The sequence below is a fragment of the Siniperca chuatsi genome, linkage group LG7 (assembly GCF_020085105.1).
Source record: "Siniperca chuatsi isolate FFG_IHB_CAS linkage group LG7, ASM2008510v1, whole genome shotgun sequence".
Taxonomy (NCBI): domain Eukaryota; kingdom Metazoa; phylum Chordata; class Actinopteri; order Centrarchiformes; family Sinipercidae; genus Siniperca; species Siniperca chuatsi.
The window spans coordinates 23,931,344-23,954,170 of NC_058048.1; the positions used below are offsets into that span (position 1 = coordinate 23,931,344).

Consider the following 22,827-nt stretch of genomic DNA (forward strand, 5'->3'; position numbering starts at 1 on the left):
TTGGGTCTTATTTAGGCTCATGTAAAACCATGTAGTAGACACACATGCACACAGTTGCGCACACACACACAATCAATGTAATCGGTAACGTTTCACCGACCAGTTCATTCATCACACTGGAGGTCTTGATTTATTTTGTTTGACACTGCAGTGATTTTCTGCTTCCTCTGCCTGAGAGTTGAATTGTGCTGGAGGAGACAGAGTGAAAAACTTTGCACCTGCCTTTCTTCTGTCTCAGCTACCTTATTCATCCAGACAAACTCCTACACTCCTTCATTTGTTTTATGATTATTTCCCTGCTCTTTTTTGATTAGTTATACCTCTATATAAACCTGTTGTTATATAATGTGTTTTTTCAAGTTGGAAAGATTTTATGAGTAATTATCTGATAATGAGTCCGATTCTCCTGGCTTGCGAGATGCATTTTTTTCCTTCTCTGTTTAGCTAAGGAAATTATTTCAGAGGAGTGGTGTGTGATGAGATGAGACAGAAACCTTTTGGGCATGACTAATGCTACTGAGTCCAATTAAGCTGATGTCTTGTACCCACTGAATTAAATCACCCTGATATGATCTTCTCTGCCTGTGCATATATTTGCCTCTAACTCTGATCACCTGAAAAAATAAGAGAAGATAGAGAGCCTCACATATGCACGAATCATCACTGTGCATATCTTTATAACTGGTGAACTTTCTACGATTATTTCTACATCTGAAAATGTGCCCGCTCGATGCTTGTCGAAAAGCTTGATTCAGGATTTGATGAAAATAATAGGAAAGATAGGAAGTGCAGGAAACGTGCCCTACAAAAAATAAATGATGCGTAGTCATGACAGTTGCAGGAAACCATTCATGGGCAGGAGACTAAATTAATAGTTTCTTCTCCACTATGAAAATGGCTTAAGAGAAAGCGGGTTACATATAGGCTGGTTCACACAACTACCACCAAACTACTGTGATTCCCTGTAACCACTGCACCACACCCGTTGAGAGTGAATTTATGACTTAGTTAAGCTCTCTGAAGGCTGCAACAGCTTGCCAGTAAAATGATTGTTAGTCTAGAGGAAGTCATAAATCAAAACAGGCCTCAGTTTGTCATTATCTATTAATACTCTGCCGCTCTAGAGCTCTGGAAACAGCCAGAACTCGTACATTCTCGCCTTCTCCCAAGACTGAAAGATTTCCTCTGAAAGATAGAGGTAAAAGACAGTTCTTCAAAGTTTGCTCAGCTTGTGATTGATTTACTCATTCCTCCATGGTCTGCCGCGTGTGCTGACAGCTCTGGAGGTGGAACAGTGTTGAAGGCCTTAATTGAGCCGACTGCACAGAGCTTAAATGCTGCAGGCACAAAACCCACGCAATTAGGAAGGACTAATGACGTGGGGTATCACCCATTATTTCTCCAAATAACCCAAAGGGCTTTCCATATTTAGTATCACTAAGTCTTAATTAGTGATTAGGAAGAGGAAATAGAGCATTTAGCTGAAACTGAGCATCTTCACACAAGCCATTTTTTGACAGTTTCTACATCTTTTGTTATAACAAAAGTGGATGTATGTAGGCCATTATTTGAAGACGTGTTTGAACATTTTTTTGTTGCTGTAATTATTAACAAGTTTCTCTGTCTTTTCAGAGCCAAGATGATATGCAAGTGAGCCACAACAATCAACTGGGTAAGTCTTTTTTTAATTATAGCAGTAGCAAAATTAAGGAAGTAATAAAAATATGCAAAAATAATATTGCTTTATATTACAGGCCAAAAATTACAGTGAAAAGATTCTGTACATATGGGGTGCCAATGAAATACTTACTAAAGCATAAGGAATAAGAGGATAACAAATTTGCTTTTAGGAGGGACCCTGAAATACATAAACTGTGTACTGTAAGTAGTTTTATAATTACCTAGTACAAACAATTACAGGGTACAGATAGGAGACCAACAGGCTTAGCCTTTGTTCTTTTAGCAATAGCTATAAAAGCTATGTCATGTAAAAGGAGCCAATCTACATGTGCCACTTTATAGAAAATATATAAATAAAATAATATAAAATATGATATATTGACTTTCTTTGTGCACACACCTGAAAGGGGGGATAGTTCACCACACTATTCTTTATACTATGTTGTCCAATAAACTACTATTTAATTTCTGGGTAAAAGTATATGCTCCTTAATGATATGACAGAACATAAAAGCTGGTCTAGGTTCTTTACTAATATCAGCTTTGATCGTCAGATGGATCTTACATTGGACCCCAAAACTAAATTACTATATTTTATCATCATTTTAAAGACATACACAGTTTTATAGCTACAGCTATAGAGGTACATCTTTCTTCCCAGACTTTGCTTAATGTTTTGTTCCCTAGCAACAATAAATCCCACCATATTAATAATAACAAATGTAGTTTCCCAAAGTAAATTTTATTTGTAGGTATATCTATAATTTTAAAATAAATGATACTATTATAGACTATTATATGTGTATTCATATTTGTATTCATTTATATTTTTTTGCATTTGCATTGCTGCTGTATTTAATAGTACCTGTGTTCAAAGCTGCTATTCATAGTACGGGTCATATATAGGACTATATATTATCTTATTGTTTGATATTTGAATCAGTCTGCATCAGTGGAACTCATTTGTAACATTGGATGACATTCAAAGAGATGAACTATTACTAGTATTTTTCAGTTTTAAGAGAACTGTATGCTCAAAGGATTGAAATACATTATCACCTAATATAATCATGAATAGTAAATCTTGAAATGAGAAATGTTGGACAGTGTGAAATTTAAATAGCAAATGCTATTAAATGAAAATGCTAAAAGGGCTTTTGTCTGATGCCTGCCTTGAAAATGTAATCTTCATAGTTCCTCAGACTTTTTCATAAATATAGTCCCATCTCTTTATCGATTTGACAGCAACCAGGAATTTCATAAGTAGAGCAAATAAAAAGATCTCATGCATGCCTTTCATGCTTCAGGGGGCTCATACAATCTCCATCTGAGAGTGATTTTCGGGAGCCTGCAGAGGAGTTTGGAGCCAGTTTTCTGGACCTCTGCCTGTTGTTCATTCAACTGGGTCACCACAGATGCAAAAGCACACAAAAGCAACTTCATAATGCTCTCATTTGGCACCTCAGCACAGAGAGGAAATACAAACAGACAGCTATCTGAAAAATGGAGCATCACTATCTGGCACCACCACAGTAATTCCCTTTGTCACACCAGAAAAGCTACGCTCGCCTGCAAAGAATATTGTTTGTGGGCAGGAATTCAGAAGATGAATAAAGGAAAAATGGACTTTCTGTTGTTTTAACAATACAATAAACATCAAAAGGTATAAATGGCTTGTTTTGTTTTTTTTTGAAGGAGCTGGTGACCTTTTTAGAAAGTATTGGAAGTAATCGCTCAAACAATATTTCTTTAGAGGAAGTACAGGGTGCCAAATCTAAATAGTGATGTCTCATTTAAGTCTGAATAAAATGAGCCACTACAGTTTGTACACACTGCAGATATACAACATTCCATATCTTTAGAGCAAACTAAAAGCAGTGTGATTCCTCGGGCCATATTGTGCTACATGTAGTGTTTTTTAAAAATGCAACATGCTACATCCCAACAACACAGATAGCTGAAACCTTGGAACATCACCCACTGAAATGCCTCATTCAAATCAGCAACAATATAAAGATAGACAACTTCATTGTTAAATATGAGTTAAAAAAACGCATATAGATGCATATGTTCTCCATCAGTGCCCAGGGCCACAAGTCATAATAATAATAATAATTAATTCGTCTTCTTCTTCTATATGGATAAAATTATGTTTTATATGCACAGTGGGGGAGACACAGTAATGAATAATAATGCATGTATAAAGAACTTTTTCCATTAAACCAACTTTTTAAGTATAGAAAGTCGTTTCAGATCATGTCCAGTGTTCTGCTGGTTACTGCTCCTGGTTTAGGGCACACATACATACATACATGTGCAGTATTTGGAGGTAATGCATGTGGACAAGAATAGCTGTTAATGAATTGAGAAAAGTCTGAAGTTTTAACCTGATTCAGCCGTTTTGATGTCTTGTCTGCCAAGCTCAGCTTTTTAAGTAAGTAGATCCAAGGCAATTATGTTCTTATCTTACGTAATGTCATAACGAGGCAGTAAAATCCCGTTGGCTATTCACCCCGACCACAGTAATGTCTTACTTACTTTACTATTAGTAAGATTATATATTCTGTTTTCCTTTAAATTCAGTTGATGTGTAGATATGTTTTGATCTGAGAAATTACAGTTGGCTGCCTCTATTTGAGTCTTCTTCTATCACAATTTCATAATGCAACTTGTTCCTAAAGGATTTTATACTGATAACCTCTGAGACTCTGTAAGGAAATCACATCGTCCTACATTAGAACTTTATTTAGTTTTGTTGGTCAAATTGTGTCTTCCCCCACGAATAGGGAGACACTGATGTGTGGAATAAAATGTAAGAAAGTAAACCAAAGATTAAAAGCAGGCTCAAATGCTACATACTGAGTGCTCTCCATGTGAATTCCATCTCCAGAGAATTCACGTTAACTTTCTTGTTTCAGGTGTTAGTTGTATGTGTAGGTGGAAAGAAACCTTAATACAGAGATCATGAAGCAGGATTTGATCTCTGGTCAATCATGATTTGATCTCCTTGCTTTAAAAAAAAACCTCTTGGCTGCATTACATTATGGTCTAGTGGTGCTACAATGGTGGAGAAATGGCTATTTCTGCCTCTTCTGCTCCCTTTTGACAGTTTCTTTTAGTCATGGCCAGTACCTGTGTTTCTTAGAATGATTGTTGAACTTTAGTAGAAATAAGCCTGTGCTGTTTGACTAAAGAAATAGCACTAATCAGATGTTTACTGTTGATGTTGTAGAAAAGTAAATGACCTAAAGGTCTGGTTCTTTATCTGTGGTAGAAAGAAAAGTGCTTCAGCAAACAGCAGATGCAAGGTACATTGCCAAAAGCTGCTTATATTTTTAAGGTGTTTTTTTTCTTTTTAATGCATAGTGTTTGATGGTTAAGGGTATAGGGCAAGTTTGTACCAAAACAGTGAACGGCATTGCTTGAGAGCAGAGAAGGTGTGCCAGAATTTAAATCAGATTATCACTATAACAATAATTAAGCCCAGTAAAGCAGCGCTACTGTCCCCTCTGCAGCTGTATTATATTCATGAAGTGGCCAGGAGCCAGCTTCTTTCAGGCCAGGGGGATACGTATTGTGTCTTCAAGAAGGTATAATGTTCACAAGATGTTGACTGAACTCTTCCTGCGTACCAACTAACATTCCCTGTGTATTTACTTTTCCGTGTTTTCTTAGCCTCTCATGTTTCTCCATTGTCCCTGCTTTTCTGTATTAATTATTCTGAACACGGCAGATAACTTTATTTTCCAAATTAAAAGAACATCACGCATTAATTCTCAAATGTCCCAAACAGTGCTGGCGTATATTGCTGTATGGGGTATGAAATCCTGCATCTTCCAGAAGAATTCAGCTTTTTAGAAATTAGGAAAAATCAAACTTATTTTCAAGCGCTGTCTCATCCATTTTCAAAATACTATTATGGATAATGAATGGGTTTCATAAGCAAAACCTGGAATCTGTTCTGCATTAATTGCCTTAGCTTCCTGAATTATTAATGTAAGGTTTAAGGGTTGAGTTCAGCACTCATTAGTCTTCAGCAGAGTTGTCCATGGAGTTATGAACTCTTGAACCTCTAATGAGTGTGATTATCACAGGTTGTGGACCCTTTTTTTCCAAACTTTACATGTTGCATCTGCCGTGTGATTGTTTTGTATGTGTGTTTTTGCGTTACTAATTGGAGAGAATTGTAATGAGCTAATTTTTACAGGAGAGTGAATTTTCCCTCTGATGGCTTTCCCCTCTTGCATGCCTCTCTTTCTCTCTCTCTCACTCACACACACACACACACACACACACACACACACACACACACACACACACACACACTCTTCCTCTTTCTTTCTTTTGCAATTGTAGTGCAATGTATCTCTCTCTACTGGTTTGCTTCCTCATTTTGCTCCCTTCATTTCGGCCCCCTCTCTGTTTTACTGAGATATTTATGACACTGACCTTTTCAGCAGTAAGCTGAGAGTTAAATACACCATGCCCTCTATTGATCTTGTGCAAAGCAATTAAAAGTCTGTATTAATATGAGAAGAAGGCTGATAGAAAATCGTTTCACTTGCTGTATGACACATAGGCCTGTGCCACACTAGATGATTGCCTATAGGGAAAGTAAATTATTTTTATATGGCTAAATCAAACTTCCAACAGCCTAAAACGTTGGCTATATTGAATTTGGGCTTCTATATTGAATATCACCGGATGTCTGTGGATTGGCTATTAAATCCTGGTGCTGTCTGGTGTGACGGTCATGGTTAGTTTAGTCTGGAAACTGCAACCCAATTCTCTTCGGTCTAGTATGTCTTTCGGATGCACCGTTTTGGACGTGAGGAAGAGCGAGATGGAGGGGAATTTTTAGGAGAAGGATGATTCTGGGTCATCTTGTCTCTGGGAGTCCAATGATGTGAGTCATTGGAGTGTAGCAGGTTTTACACCAGCACAATCAGCTGCTGGATGGGGAGCCATGCCTGTCGACTATGGAAATGAGCTATTGACATCCTCTGTCATCTCTGAATATGTGCTGGCGATGAAGAGCTCTGGATCTGTCATGACAGTTTCATTGTTCCCACAACAGCTTAATGGCCCCACTTGCAGAATCTTATCCCTCTAGACTTTTGCAGACGTTTGTCATTGAAATTGCACAACTGATCTGCTTTCGATACTTATGCTCCTCCTTTTCTTTTTTTTTTCTTTTTTTCAGAATATTGAACTAGACTTAAAATCTTGCTCTCCCACTTATCTAGGCATTCATTTGCGCACTGTCGGCTGTCTTGCCATGGACATGTGTATATTTAACTGTGGGGATGGAGATACTCAAGGCTGAAATAAAACGTTCTTGTGACAGCTCTGGTGACTACACACACCTGTTCTGTGACACTGATGGAGATGACAGAGCTGCAGAAGTGCCTAGAGGTCATGTGCTCTCAGTTCCTCTGCCACTTGGCAACGTCTGCCATCCTGCTCTAAGGAAGTGTCACTATTTATTTGTGTCAATGAGGTGGCAACACTGCAGGGTCAGGTCACTACGAGAGCACACATTCAAGTGGAGATATTTACTACACATTCCTGTATGCATACACCTAGAGATACAAACACATTTTAGTTCATCCTTGATTCTTTAATCAGTCTGATCTTCTACCTTCTTATATGCAGAGAAGGCGAGGAAGTGAGTACACGCAACACTCAAAGCCTTCACACAGAGTTTGCCAGAGACCAGATGGTGATGGCCTTTTAAACAGTGGCTCCATGCATTGAGAAAAACATCAGATCAGAGAGAGAAGGAAGCACAATTCCCCTGTGTCTCATTTCATCCAATATTTTTCAAGGCTGATACAGTCTTTTTCCGATGGAGTGGCATCTGTGGAATACTGAATGAGTGAGGGTAGATAAACGAACGCTAGACTCCTGCTTTCTAGTTCCATCAGCATGGCAAAATAAAATCACCTGTTCTGAGGTGACCGGGGCTTTGGCTTCATCTCCCTAGGAACTTTCAGTCCCTTTCATTCGAGGGATATTATTCTGTCATCAGCCAAGAGGCATCCTTGGATAATTTCACTTAACCACCAAAAAAAAAAGCGCTTTGTGGCATGTTTGGCACCAACCTGCTACTTCACATCTTTGTCCTACTATTAAAGATAGATGAATTGATTGCATACTTTCACCAGTGGGACTGCTATTAATACAACCAGAGTTACTACCGTTAGCTCTAATAGCATTACCTCTGTGATAACTGTGACAACAGAATATCCAAGCAAACATTAAATACACCGTGTCAAATACACCCAGTCACCCTAACAACCATTGCAATGATTGCAAACACTCTAGCAAACACCTGGCAACATCTTACCCAAATACACTATCAACTGCCAAGTAAAAAGCAAACAAGCAAGCAAACTTAATTTATATAGCACTTTTAAAAACAGAAGTTATAAAGTGATTAACAGGAGAAAAGAAAGAGAGAGGGGAAACAAGACTAAGAGTCTACAGCCACACTAGCAGCTCTGTGATGCTTTACTTAGGCACAGCAGTGCTTTGAATTAATGTTAACATGCTCATAATGACAATGCAAACATGCTTTCATTAAGCAGTATAATATATACCATTTTCAGCATTTTAGTTTAACGTGTTAGCATGCTTACATTTGCTAATTAGCACTTAACACAGCTGAGGCTGATTGGAATGTCAGTAGTTTTGTAAATGTTTAGCCATAAACCAAGTACTGCACAAATTAAATTGAATTTGAAGTTAAAAAAATCAAGAAAGAAAACAAATGGTGCACGTCTTAAAAACATCTTAAAACGTGGCTTCTCTTAAACTTTGCAAGACTCTTCCCATATAGTCAAGGAGCGAACACAGCAAAAGCATGATACCTGGTGGTGTGCATTGCCTTTGGAACAGAGGTCAAGTAACCATCTACCAACACCCTAGCAACCACATCAAACACCCAAGCTTAGCCACTTCCAAACACCTTAACACCCTGTTATAATGGCCCGGCAGTGCAAGGGAAAGAGACATACAAAACTTTATGCATTTTATTCATATTCTCCTCAGCCCAGAGGTATCCTTGGATAATTGCATATATCTACTAAAAAAGTTATTTGTGGCATTCTTGGCACAAGAGGCATTGTTTTAAATCTAATCTGTTTTAATATAGCCCTATTAAATACAGGTAGATGTATTGATTGCACATTTGTAATCTGACATGGGCAAACATGAGTGTCAAGGGAGTGCACAAAGGTCATTTCTGCCTGAAAGGCGAAGGACACAGGAATGATGGAGGTGAAGGAAAAAGGGCACTATAACAGGATTTTTCCTTTTTCCCCTTTTCCTCCCGTTTGATGATTAATCGAAAACCATTAGTGTGGAGCCGAGGCCAGTGAATTCAGTCTTAATTAGTTTCTTTTTTTACCCCTTTTCTCCGTTGCTTTGACATGGGGTACGCATTATCTCCACAATGAAGGATTGGCAAACTGCTTATCTGATTTTGCTGTTAGTCTCATGCAGCTGGCATTATTGCTGTACTGTGCAGTATCAAGAGGCTGGTACCTCACCTGGGGCTTTAAAATGCACTGCTTTATGCGAAACCAGATGCACACACACGTACACACACATAGTCATTCATTTAGCAAACTCACCAGAAGGACATTTAGAGGTGGTGTAGTGGTATTCGATCTCTAAGCTCAGCTCTCGGCGGAGGTTAGATCCTTTTGAGAGATGGACATGCTGAGATTTAGCAAGTAAATCCCCCACCCCCACCAGGGCTCCAGGATCAATGGGATCTTTGTTATGAGCGGAGCAGAGGAGCGACACACCCACCAACACTTAATTAAAAAGATCTGACACAGATACTGTACTCTGACATAGTGTCTACCCCTGACCCTGCTGCAAATATCTGAACCCAGGGTGGGAATAGGTTCAAGTAGTGTAATTGAGGAGGAGGCAATCCATCTAATCCTGCCATTGTCAGCACTCACCTTTCCCCTCTTTCCTTGTATTGCTTTTGCACAACTATTCCAATGGGAAGATTATAGACCTGTCAGCAGTGGCTGGTACTTATTTATGTTTTGAAACATTAAAATACATTTAGTCAGCAAATTTTGAAAAGCTTCATGGGAAAAACTCCTTCTGGTAATCGTAATTTATGACATGGTATACTCTTTATGACTATATTCTGTACAAATTCTTGAGTAGCTAATTAAAATGTCTAAAGCAAGTAATAATTATTTGGCACAAAGCCTGTTATGTTTGTTTGAGCTCTAAATTAAGAGGAAAGTATACACAAGAAACCCTGCACATCTCATTACTGGGACGTTTCTGAGCTGCCTGTCATAGCAGGGAAACTGACATCTCTTCTGCTTTTCTTCTTACTTCACACCTGGATATTGGCTCCCACCTCTCAGCTCTAAATCCTTGAAAAGCCTTTTTGTTGTCACAGTCATTTCAGCCGGGTGCTGCAGACTTTATTTTGATGTGAGGGACAGCTTACAAGATTTAGGAGTTGTCAAACGTAATGGTACAGAGCCAAAGACAAAATGACAGGGTTTTTTTTTATTCCCTCCCCCCTGGTCCTTTGGTCTAGTTTTGATTGTACTGGTCGTGAGAGCCACAGGGTTTATGTGGACTTGTTTGTGCAGCCAATGTCATTCTTCACTGAGCTGTGTCACTATTACTGCCCTGTAAATGGATTTCACATGAAGAGGAACTGCAGCAAGCTAGGTCAATGACAAAGATGATATCTAAACATGTTGTCAGCATTGACGTAGCCTGTATTAGCAGTTTTCAAACTGACATTATTGAGCTACTAGCTCCCTGTTAACCTTGGCCTTAATATGCAGTAACAATACTGAGTTTTACTGACAATACAGTTGTGTCGTTCAGCCAGAAGTGGACAGCTGGGCTTTGTCAACCTTTTGGGTGTTACGTTACCTCATAGAAAGACTCTTCTGACTGCTAATCTTTTAAACACAGTCTGGGCTGTGACATTTACATACTCTCTCCTCAAGCCAATTAAGCTCTTGATGTGCTGGTTATTATCACCAGGCCAACAATGGAGATTAGCAAAAATCACCTCAGTTATTCCAACCCTGGCTCTTATCTTGTCTTGCTCTCAGAAGGTCATCGATTGCCATGATTCTTTTTCACAGTATGTGAGCAGTCTCACATCTCTGTCTTTTGTGTTCCTCCAGACCTGCGGGAGATAGTGTTCGTCCTCCAGAGTCAAAGCAACTCCTTCCATGTGAGGCAGGCAGAAAGACGGAGAGCAGATTTACTGAAGCAGGCCCACAGTCTCACAGAGGTAAGATTCAAGATTCACCTTTCACTCAAGCACACTTGCTCTCTTTTTGGCATACGAAGAGCACATGAAAGCTCCCAAACATTTTAGAAGAAATATGTCTAGGTAACGATCATCACTTGCAGCAAAAGTCACACCTGAATGAGTTGTTGTAAGCTGTATATGTTGCCACCTGGTGTCAGCACTGATTTTCAAAAACTTTATTTTTTTAAATTGGAAATCCATTTGGGAGAAAGTACACGTAGTATGATTTCACTACATAGAAAAAAAGCTTTGCCAAGTGTTTGCCATTTGTTACACTGACTCAATTCTCATATTTTTAAATATTGAATGATAGTATGAAAAATTATTCATGGTACCCTCCAGATTAAACCTCTAAAGTACATTAAAGTCCAAAATATTAAAGTATAGTTTGAAATATGTGAAATAACGTTCTCAGCTCCTTGCGACAGCAAATCATGTGCTTACTTATAATTTTATGTATTTAGGAAATCTAAACATTTGTGCTTCTTTGATGTTCAGATATATATCGCTCTTCTCAACAAATCAACCTTCCATTTCTGGCCTCTTGTCTGTACATTTTTAATGGGAAGTGAAGATCATCCAAAGGCATATGTTCATTTTAATGAATATTGTAATTCCTGATTATAATTCAGTTATTCCAAAAAAGGCTGGAGGAAAGAAAAAAAAAAACATTTTCTCCTGGGACATCAGCTCAGTATTTCATTCAATTAGTAAAATTTCCCTAAGTACTTCAGCATCATATCATAGAAAGATACAGAGCACATTTACAGGTCAAAATGCCCTTTGCTTCTGTTCATTAAAACTCTTCAGAGCCAGATAAAATGCAGCATCACTAATGACAATATTACACTAAGTTAGATTAAGGAACGACTCGCTGTGTTTCCTGCATCAAGAGACCAATTAGCTCTTGTGGTCAACCTCGCGAAGGTCCCTGTTCATCGTGGAACTAACTGTTCCATGGGAGGCTACAATTGGTGAAGCGAATGAACGTAAAAGGCCGAAGTACTCAGACCTAGCAGCTGAGGCAGTACAACAGGGCTGGCAAACCTAGTTGCTCCCCGTAGAGTTTGGTTGCAGAGGTTTTGTAGCCACAGCAACTACCAGGCCACTGAAGCGGTTGGGAGTCAGAGGACAGGCCTTCCGACAAGCCTTCAGGTCGCTGTCAGAGGCTGCTGAGCGAAGCAGCAACTGCCTGTGGCTGAAATGGAAGGATCCCAAATGGGCTGCAAAATGACCAAGAGGGGTAAAAGAGGAGGGGGGTGCACCTGGGATGCCAGGTGTCGCTGTTGAACCCTTTGGAGGTGTTGTGGGCCTATCAACAAAACACCAAGGAAGGAGGGTGCCCACCTGATGAAGTGATTACCCCTACCCCCCACTCAAGATGTCAAGAAAGTGCTGATTATTCTAAGGGATTGTACTATCAATACCTATACGCTCAACTCCTGCTTGGGTTTATATTTCTGTAGTCTTGGATTTGTCATTGTTGTCTCTCTTTGCCACCGCCGGATGTCACGTACCTTTATATCTACTATATTGACTGACTGTACCAAACCGAGAGAGAAAAATATATAAATGATTACAGTGAGTCATTATTTCTCTGTTCAGTGCTGTAATCTCAAAATATTTTGTGTGGCACACTGTTTACATACCATGCTCTTGGAAAAGTACTGGACGCCATGTTGTCTTTGTATTGTTCAAGGTGGAGTGCAGGATTTCAGGGTTGTTGTACGCAAACAGGAGACAATAAAGTCCAAAATAAGAATTGTGCAACAGCTCATGTCCTCATTTTATTATTATTGAAATCTGATAAGTTAAATTTAGTCCACAATTTGCAAAGATTGTTTCATGTTTCCTGTAATGAATAGTGGCATCCATTTGTGCCAGTAGATAAGATTTGTCATGAAAAGATTTAGTTACACTAATGGACATTACATTTTATAAGATGAGACAGACTATGAATACCACATCATGTTGTGTTTGCATTTATGATCTCAGAGATGTCTAGCGTTTTAGTATCTGTTGCATGCAATTACACAAACTAAGTCCAGGGAGAATTTTAATCAGCAACTTCCCAAAGAGGGGGCAGTGAGGTTTGATTAGCTTTTCAAAGAGATATATGACCCAAAGACTTTTGATCAAAATGAGTTGTCTTCACAGAATCAGAGTGAAAATACCTTTAGCCTCGGATGTAGCCAGAAAGCATTCTGAGAGCTCATGCTGTACCTCCACCAAGGCTTCAGAATTTTGTTTTTTTTTTTTACAATAGAAAATGTAAAAACAATGTGAATTTAATCTTGAATCCAGATCTGTATAGAGGATAATTTTCTAAAAAATGCCAACATGTCTATACAGCTGAAAAGCCTAATATTAAATACCAAATGGAAAAGGGCAAAGGGGAGGGATGAACATGGAAAAACCAAAAGATCACTTTAAATATCAATACTTAATTTTCCCTTTCCGATTTTTCTTTTCCTTTCCCATTACATTACATACATTTCACATTACAATTCAACCTTATGCATTAAAGACTTTATTTTTTGCATTTACATCTAAGATCTTCTATTTTCCATTTCAGGACTTTAAATTTCACTTTCTGTTTTCAATTCATTGCCATTTCACAATATCCAGCTGTCATTTCAATATCTAATTTCCTTTTTGAGTTTTTGAGGAAAAAATGTCCTTTTTCTTTTTCATTTTTAATTATGGCCTGCTCATCCTAAGTAGTATAATATAACAATAACCATTCAAGTAAGAGCAGTAGTTTATGAAAATCATGATTAGAAATGTCCTTTCATGCCATGTTAAACAATCATAGATCCACACCAAAAATTGAATGGCATGTTTCTTAGACCGTGGCCCAACTGTACACAAAATGTCATTGAAATCTGTTTTTGAGATATCCTGTAAAAAGCAAACATGACTGAACCAAAACTTGTCTCTAGTCTTTTCATTTGTAACTATAGTTAAAACAGCCAGCAAAATAGCTTTGAAATTAGGACTAGTAATAGCCAGCCGTTGTGACAAGTGTTTGAATTATAGTATACTGTTGGTGCTGGATTTCACAGAATAAAAATGCAGTAAACAATCTAACAAAAGCAAAAAACTGTGATTTCTTCAGCAACATTAGAGTTTAAAGATTAAATTCAAACTCTCTACTTTATCTTATTTACTACCACCCCCACCTTCTTAAGCCAAGCATGAGTTACAACCAGCCATCCACCACTTCACTCCCACCTCTGAGGCACAACATGCTTATAATTCTGCTTCTTAACAGTCTTAGAGGGTGTTCCTGGGATACTGAAGGAAAAAGATTAAAGCCAAATAATACAATAGATTTGCTTATTTTGTAGCTGTTAAACATGTTTGATGTGCAGTATGTTCTTCAAATCAGTTTTGAGATATGCAGAAAGGCAGTGGAGACATTAGAGTACTGAAATAACCCGTTATTTCTAGTCCTACTCGAGAAAGAAGCTTCAGGTTTTGGTTAAACTGTTGTCATCGAGTCTGGACTTCCTTTTCTGTAGGATCAGGAAAAAAGGGGGTAAATGACCAGTATTCTGTTCAAAAGCACTGCAATACAAAAATATTAGATTTAAAGCTTAAATTACTTCGCTAAATATTTGAAATTTCAGGCCAACGATTAGTTGAAGATTTATGATCTGATCACTGCACCTCCGAGACGGATAATGAACTATCAGTATCTCTGTCTCAGAGCCTTTTTCAACCTCGGCAGATATTTCGTCTGACTGTGGGAAGGTTTTGTGATATCCACAGATTTACACAGACAGGAACTTATGTATTCTATGCGGCGGCTCACAGCCCATGTTCCTACAGTCTGACATTCTGCCTTCTGGGAGAAATTCACATTACATTACATACATACATTTATACAGTATTTTTGTCGTTTAGCCGATGCTCATTTCCACAGAGACATGCAAGTACAGCAGAATGAGATTAAACTCAGAAATCTTTAACATCAGTAGTGAAATACACTGTTTTTTTAAAAAAATGCTTTCTCGTGCATCACTTGTATTATCTTAACAATTTATGCATTTAAGGAGCCACTGTGATGAAAATATTGTAATGTGCATTGTGAGACTTGGCCCTCAATGGCTTGCTCATCAAAAATGTCATTTTTCACTGTAGCTCATCACTGAAGTGGTTTTGACAGGTTGGCTGCTCTATCTCCAGTCTCCCCTCCAGCCCCTCCTATTACAACCAGGTCTCAGTGACCCCCATCTTCTCCCAAGTCACCAAGCAATCAGTGTCCTATTCGTTGCAAGCATGTCCACATGAGGACCAGCTCTTATCTTCTGATTAGGAGTCTGCCGCTTGCACACAATTGCCATAAAAGAATCAGCCTCTTCTTCTTGAAAGCCTCCTTTATCACAGGAATGTCAATAGCTCTTGGAAGCAAAAGCTCTGTTTTTGAGATTGCATTATTATCTGAAGACTACCCTTCTTCTCTATTTAACTTTTCTCCAAGTTATTCTTTTTATATAACGGGAGATGGTGTGAATGTCAAGTAGAGAGCAGTTTAATAAAACATGGTAGGTGTTATTATGCCATTAGCTTTAAGATAAAACTCATATTAGATGAGAGCTAACAAACCTCAATGACTAATGGGGTTTAATAAGTGTAAACAGTGTCAGACTCATCACCTAAATCAAACAGGCTGCCGTTTGACAGAATGACTCAGAGGAGACTGTTCCCCCTGACTTCCTGCATGATGAGTGGACCATGCAGTAATGAACCACAGGGTCATACGCTCTGCTGCTTTGTTTTTCTCGCAGCGTGAAACATCGGCTCTCTCAGGCAATCCTCACCTTCTACTCTCCATCCTGACTGCAGAACATTTTGCTGAAACAGATTTCTCTTATTTGGAAGTGATTGTGTGCTGTGTCCATGTCCTGTAATGTCCTGCGCTTGTTTCCGGTGATATTTATCTAACAGTTTATTTCCTACTGTAAGGGCAAGCAAGAGCAGCAACCCTGAAGGCAATATGGGTTTTAAAGGATCATACCAGTGTGTTTCAGTTTTATCTCCTTAAAGGATAAGACTGGCATTATTCTGTGTTTTGATTATTGTCAACCAGTCGCATGGAAAGATCAAAACCAGCAAAACAAAAAAGTAAAGCCAAGATCAGACTACACAATATGAGCCGATAATGGCCGACCTGACAGATGTTGGGAATGAAAATGAGCATCAGGTGCAACAATTGCTCATTTTATCTTGTGAAGTGTCATATTGGAAGACAACTGACGCAACGTTTGGGATGCCTCATGTCGTAAATTCACATAACCATTTGACTATTACCCTCTGTTCAGGAGCATTATACCAAATTAATCACACATGTGAGTGTGACATCACAGTCACCCTCTGCACACATGCTGTATGTATGCTGCACTAACTGGAAAGAAAAAAGACAGAGCCCACTTTCACTGATAATGGGCAATGAAGAATTCCACGCTCACTTTCATTCATAAGTCTGCTAATGTAAACATTTGTTGTTGTTGCTGTCAGGTGGGTTAGTAAAGTCATTTCCTGTCACTTTACCATTGATCTACTGCATGTATGCGAAACGGCCAGATTGGTCAGGGTCCAGTCTGTAGTCTGTCATGTCTTCGAACTAATGGCAAGAATTTATGACTCTATGATCACGAATCTGACACAGTGACCATCTCAAAAGACAAAAATATTATGTAATCCGATCCCAGCATTAGGTCGTCTCTTAATACTCTCCGTTTTCTCTACCATATCAGTGGCACTACTGAAGATGTAAATCTTTAAAACTGGGTCACAAATATATGGTTAAAATTTTATTTTTTATTTTTATTTTTTGCAGGTTAAATAATGTAACAAAACAGCTGTCCACTGTAGTTCTTAGCAAAACAGTGCATTTATTGGGGATTATTTTTTTGCTGCTGATTAATACACATTTGCTACTCTGTAGTGAGTGAGGCAACAGGACAGCGTATAGCAGATCAAAATAAACTACAGTGCCCATGATCATCATAATGAAGGAACATGTCAGTGCAACATCAGATTTGGACAACACAAGCAATGCTTGGAGGATAAATGTATTGTTTGGTTTGGTCTTTTATGGGATTAGAAAGAATATAGAATATCACCAGTCTTTTGTATCTTTGCATATTGTGTACATTTTTGTCAACGTTACACAATATTGCTGTGAGGCCAAGCAGTGCAGATTTTTCAAATTGCATGCAATGATAATGTAACATTAACAAAAATAAAGTGCTAAGAGTGCTAATAGATTTTCATATCTTACAGACTGCATAGAGTGGTAGAAAACAATATCAAAAAATGTAAAAAAGCCTCGAGCAGCAAAATGGTTAGCTTTTTAGCTTTGATACTTTAATGGTTAGCTTAAATGCAGAGCATATGTGACTTGTTGTAAATGAGCTTAACATGCCAAACCGCTGGTATGGTCATTTAAGTAAGAGACTGGGACAGGCCCTGTCCCGAACTGGCTCATTAGCACTGATCAAACCGTTGACCTTCCAGTTACACGACATTCTCTCTAAACACCAGGCCACCCTCTGGTCCTTTATTGCACAAACGTTCCTTTTATTGTCTTTAGCTTTGTGTAGATGTTGTACAGCTAATAAGCATCGCTGTATCTCTGGTTTGTGTGGTGTTTCTTTCAGAAACCACCGGTGGTTTTGCTTCTTCACAGTTTATCAGATAATGAGGGAGATTGGAGTATCCTTCCTCTGCTGCCATAGTAAGTATCCCTGAACTCTCAGGATTGATTGAGCATGTGATTGGTTAAGTGTTCAAAATGCAGCCAAAATGTCAAACATTGTGTCTTCCTACAGTTGAAATTTTGGAGGTTATATTTAGGTTTTGAGGACATTTTGTTTGCCATGTTTTAAAGCTACAGATTGCTTGGAAGCTATTACTAACACAATAACTGTGATTGATTGCTTCAAATTATGATAAATACCTTCTTAATGTGTCTAAAACTGTGACAATAATCCTATTACTGCAGTTATCCACTGGTCTGAACAGCATGATAATGACATTAGCTACAGTTGTCTACATGCTTGGGCCTTCTCAAAAATCCAGTATGTGTTTAATAATTGTTTTGAGGAATAACTTCTGCATCTGGTTTCTTCTTCCACCATAAAGATTTAGGACCAACATCACCAAAAGCACCCCAAATCATTACAGAGCCGCCCTCCCTGAAAGAAGTCTGTGTGCTTGTGATGTTTTGGGTTTTTTTTTTTTTTTGTCTCTCTGCCCTCTAGGCGAAAACTCTGTGGCTGCCTTGATCTGACTGGGTCAGGAGCCTCAGTTAGATAGTTCCTCAGCCTGGACTGAAATGAAAAAAAAAAAAATGTTTTTTTGTTCAGTTTGTCTGTGCATCGCAATGTTCCATTTATTCTTATTTTATTATTTAACTGTAGTTTTGATGATGCTTTATTTTTTTTGTGTCCTCAGCTTATCATACTCCTTTGGGAAAAACTCATCCTGGATTGTATTTTTTGAAGAGGAAACAAATGTGAAGATGACTAAGCTTGTTCAAGTCCTTGCAAAATTTGACAAGAATAAAGTAAGTATACAACAGTCCCTCTGAACCTCTCTCTGTCCGTCTCTGTTTCTCTTGTCTCTCTGCTGCTCTTGTCATAGTCAGTAGCGAGACCAAAGCTTCCTGCTTGGAACTCCAGCTTAATTGATCATCACTTCAATTAAGAGATACAGTATCAGTTAGGCTCCAGCTCCTCTGCAGCTGCACTGAGCTCTTCCAGCTCACAGTGTAACCTGTCAGACATGTCACTCCGTTCTCTGCTGTAGACCTAATTTAAGGCCTGTCTCTCCAGTCATGAAATTATTTTTCTTGTAGTAGTTTCGTTGTGGTAGGTCGAATATAAATATTGGGAAAACGCTGCAATCAGAAAATCATACATTGGGGTTGTAATGAAAATATTTTTTCTTAATCAAGCTTAGTAAAATAGCTTTCTCCATCAATAATTTGTTCATTTATAAATTCTTAAAATAATCCAAATAACAGGCATATTTTTATGTTGTTGGGTTTTTTTTTTGTTGCTTTGTACTTGTTGACAAGCCCTCACAACACAACTTTGAGCTGGCTTTCAAGTGAAACAGGGCTAAAAATTATGTTAATTACACTTTGATGTAAAGCCTACAGGAAAAAAATTGCTTATTTTTTATCAGCAAATGCTGAAGTTTGCTTTGGTCTGTCAGAAAAAACTCTGCACAACAATTAATGTAAAGCATTTTATTGTCATCAACATTTTTGGAAATGCACGTATTTGCTTTCTTGCCGAGAGTTAGATGAGAAAATCGATACCACTCTCATATCTGTGCACTGAATATGAAGCTACAGCCAACAGCCGGTTAGCTTAGCACAAAGACTGGAAACGGGGAAACAGCTAGCCTGGCTCTGTCCAAATGTAACAAAATCCACCTACCAAAAAAAGCTAAAGCTCACTAATTAACACGTTATATCTAGTTTGTTCAATCTGTACCAAAATGAATTGTTTTACAGGGGGTCATGTGCTGGACTATTTCTTGGCTCTGAGCAGTTGCCAGGCAACCAGCGGAGAATGCAGGAAGTTACTGTGCTTGGACAAGAAATAGTCCAGCACATACCCCCCCCACCCCCCCACCCCCCATTAAACAGTGAATAGTCATTTTTACACTTTAGTTTTTTTATGTATTAAACAAACGAGATATAATGTCTTAATAATTGAGCTTTAGAGGTTCTGGTGCTAAGCTAAGCTAACCGGCCTTATATTTACCGTACAGACATAAGAGTGGTATCCGTCTTCTCATCTAACTCTCGAATAAGCGGATAAGCATATTTCCCAAATGTAACTATGTTCCTTTAAACTTCATGCACTTTAACTGTTGGATGAGGATTTTCTCTAAATATAAGATTATTTTTACTCCAGATATGTCAAGAATTATGATGAAGAGACTTTATATTATATTATATATATATATATATATATATATATATATATATATATATATATATATAAAAATATCTGGTATCTTTGAACTTTGTTCTATTAAGAAATCTCATTGTTTTCCCTAGTTAGTTACAAACTTAGTCACCGCAAATCATTTCAAAGATTTTTTGGCAAGCGCAGTGTGAAAACTCCAAAATTAGGCCAGATGCTCAAATGTTTATTTTTATTAAAGTTCACAGTAATATGTTAATGGTCAAAAATCTGTGTAACATCTAAAGTTAAAAGAAGTAACCTGCACTCATGCTGACATCCTGTTACATACTTCTCATTTATCAGGAGTGGTTTCTTGGTAAGCCCCTCCATGATGAGGAGTCAACCATCATCCATCACTATGCCTTTGCAGAGAATCCCTCCATCTTTAAATATCCAGACTTTGCTGCTGCTTGGGCCTTAAGCATCCCCCTTGTTGTTCGGTGAGTATGTGCAGTAAATCTGTTTGTGTCTGTAAAATTGAGTTGTAAAGTATATTACTACAGTATTCCATATTTTTGAGAGGTTATTTTGTATTTATTGCATATTTCAGTTGAAAGTCATTTGTTATTTTAGGCTTGCAAACAAAGTGAGAGATGAGCCACTTAAATCTGACTTCACCATTGACCTGAAACATGAGGTAAGATAACATGCAAGTCACACACTTACCTTCAAACCTGTTTGTTTGGAAAGTGATGATGAGGCTCCTGGTTTTTGGCCATTTTCTAACAGTTGTCTTGTTTGTCACACTCAAGCCAACGCCGACCTACTATAACTTATTTGCACAAAAAGAGCGAGGCATGAAATCCATCTAACCTTGAAGTGAAATCTCATTACTTTGGAGAACTGTCATGGTGCAGCATTGAGGTTCTTATTTTTATCGCTGAAATTCAGTCAGGGAGGCATCTAGGGATTTTGTTGAGTAAACACAGCATTAGACTTATCAGGCTCCGTGTGCAAAAGGTGGTTTAGTTAGAGATGGCATGAGTTTAGTCCTAGAGATTCAATTATAATACTATTATAGTATATTCTTTATATGTAAAAAAAAAAAAAAAAAAAGGATGCAATGTGATTTGTTTTGGGGGTTTTTTTGGGGGGGGGGTAAACCCACTGAGGTTTAAAATGGAATTAAGGAATTTTAAGTTGTTTTAAAATTATATTACATTATTATTATTTTTACAGATGAATTAAACACCGTAATGCACATCGTAATACATCATGCATGTGAAAATAAAGATCACTTATATGCAAAAGTACAGACAGACATTGCATGAATCCTCAATGTCAATCCAGTTTACTGTCAGTAGATTAGCTCCAGGCTGTAAGTATATAATAAAACATTTTTGTCTGAAAGATTGCCTATTGTCTTTAGCTGTTAAAATCAAAAAGATCCATCTGTGTTATTACAGGTTGCCTTGTATATCTGGGACAATGGGAACGGTCCACATCTCACTGCTGTTCCTGAGCTGTGCACTGAGCCGGAGGACTCTCCTCAGACCCGCCACTGTGCCACCACTCTGAGCAGTGAGCCTCCACTGTGTGTGAGTATCTGCTCTGTGTGTAGATCAATTTGATTGTCCTCAATTCTAAGGAAATAGTAAGGGAACAAAATTATACAACATAAAAAAGAAAGCACTTCAATGTGAGCTACAGGCAGTTTTGTGATCTATTGCCTTCAGCCTTTGTGCTCACGGCCGCATCAACGCAGCACCAATATTTTATGGTGCAGTACAACCTTGAATGTTGTTGTCTTTGTACACCATTCGGTAGAACATTGTGCATTAACATAAAAGGAGAAGTCTTTTGTTTGTTTCGCAAAATTGTATTTAGTCATCCGCCAAGAAGGAAATACTCCTCCGTTGCTAAGCAACATCCTTTTGCGTCCACTCAGCATCTAGAGTTGCATTTGACAATTGTTTGCTTATTTTCATGTAAAACACGGACTGAGTGTCAACCAATACTAACATTAGAAGTAATTTTATCAGGTTTTTGGCTCATCCTCTTCTGTTAGATTTATCCTTTCATCACATGTGGACCAAGGAAATCGAAATTTGCATGCAAATTCACTTGTCCACAGCTGGTGACTAACCAGCTCTCAATTTCTCCTACTTCTTTCGCCTTCTCCTTTATTCTCCTTTATTCTCTCTCTTATTAAGTCTTTTGTTATCCATCTTACACACATGCTCTTCAGAATTTTTGTTACATAAGCATAATTGTTCCCATATATCCCACATATTTTGTGATTAATTTAAACTAAAGTATTAAGGGTATTTGTTTCTTGTGAATAAGCTGCCTGTGTTGTTTCTTTGTAGTAATGGAAATGTGTAGCACAGGTGTAACCAGTCGAAATCTGGTTAGTTAAATGACACTACGAGGAGTAACACCACTCAAATAGTCAGGAACTAGTACTACAGTGAAATTATAACAATTCATTGAACATCTCTCATTGTGCAATGAAGGCTTTATTACAAAATTAGTATTGATCTTCAGTAACTGATCTCATGTGTAGTTTCTTATTTACTAGATAGAGAGAAGATATTGTAGTCAGTTTTATGTGCAAGGGAGAAATGTCTAGGAGGCGGACAGTTTCTTGGAATAATCCTGCAGGAAATAATTGGTACCATCTTAAGGCCATACTTGATGTTGCATTGTAACTGTGTGGGAGCCAGTGAGTGGGTATGGCTGAGGGGAAAAAACATCATGATTGGGTCACAAAGTAAGTGAGGTCAGTACTTTCAGTGTCATGTAGAAAGAACAGTTTTAGTCTAGTTTAATCATGATTGCCGGTGCACTTTTTTCCTGTTGCAGTATATTATTTTTCTGACCATATTGATGATG

The 22,827-nt window shown here is 38.1% G+C and overlaps 1 protein-coding gene across 7 annotated transcripts in view; it reads left to right on the top strand.

The window, feature by feature from the left end:
- The window catches only part of b3glcta (beta 3-glucosyltransferase a), a 54,911-nt gene that overhangs the window by 18,706 nt on the left and 13,378 nt on the right, over nt 1-22,827 (top strand). For all 7 annotated transcript variants that reach the window (XM_044202800.1, XM_044202801.1, XM_044202804.1 and 4 more), the window contains 7 exons: nt 1,633-1,672; nt 10,869-10,978; nt 17,668-17,744; nt 18,464-18,575; nt 20,296-20,432; nt 20,566-20,629; nt 21,399-21,530. In XM_044202800.1, coding sequence (XP_044058735.1) covers nt 1,633-1,672; nt 10,869-10,978; nt 17,668-17,744; nt 18,464-18,575; nt 20,296-20,432; nt 20,566-20,629; nt 21,399-21,530 — 672 coding nt within the window. The remainder of the gene's footprint in view (nt 1-1,632; nt 1,673-10,868; nt 10,979-17,667; nt 17,745-18,463; nt 18,576-20,295; nt 20,433-20,565; nt 20,630-21,398; nt 21,531-22,827) is intronic.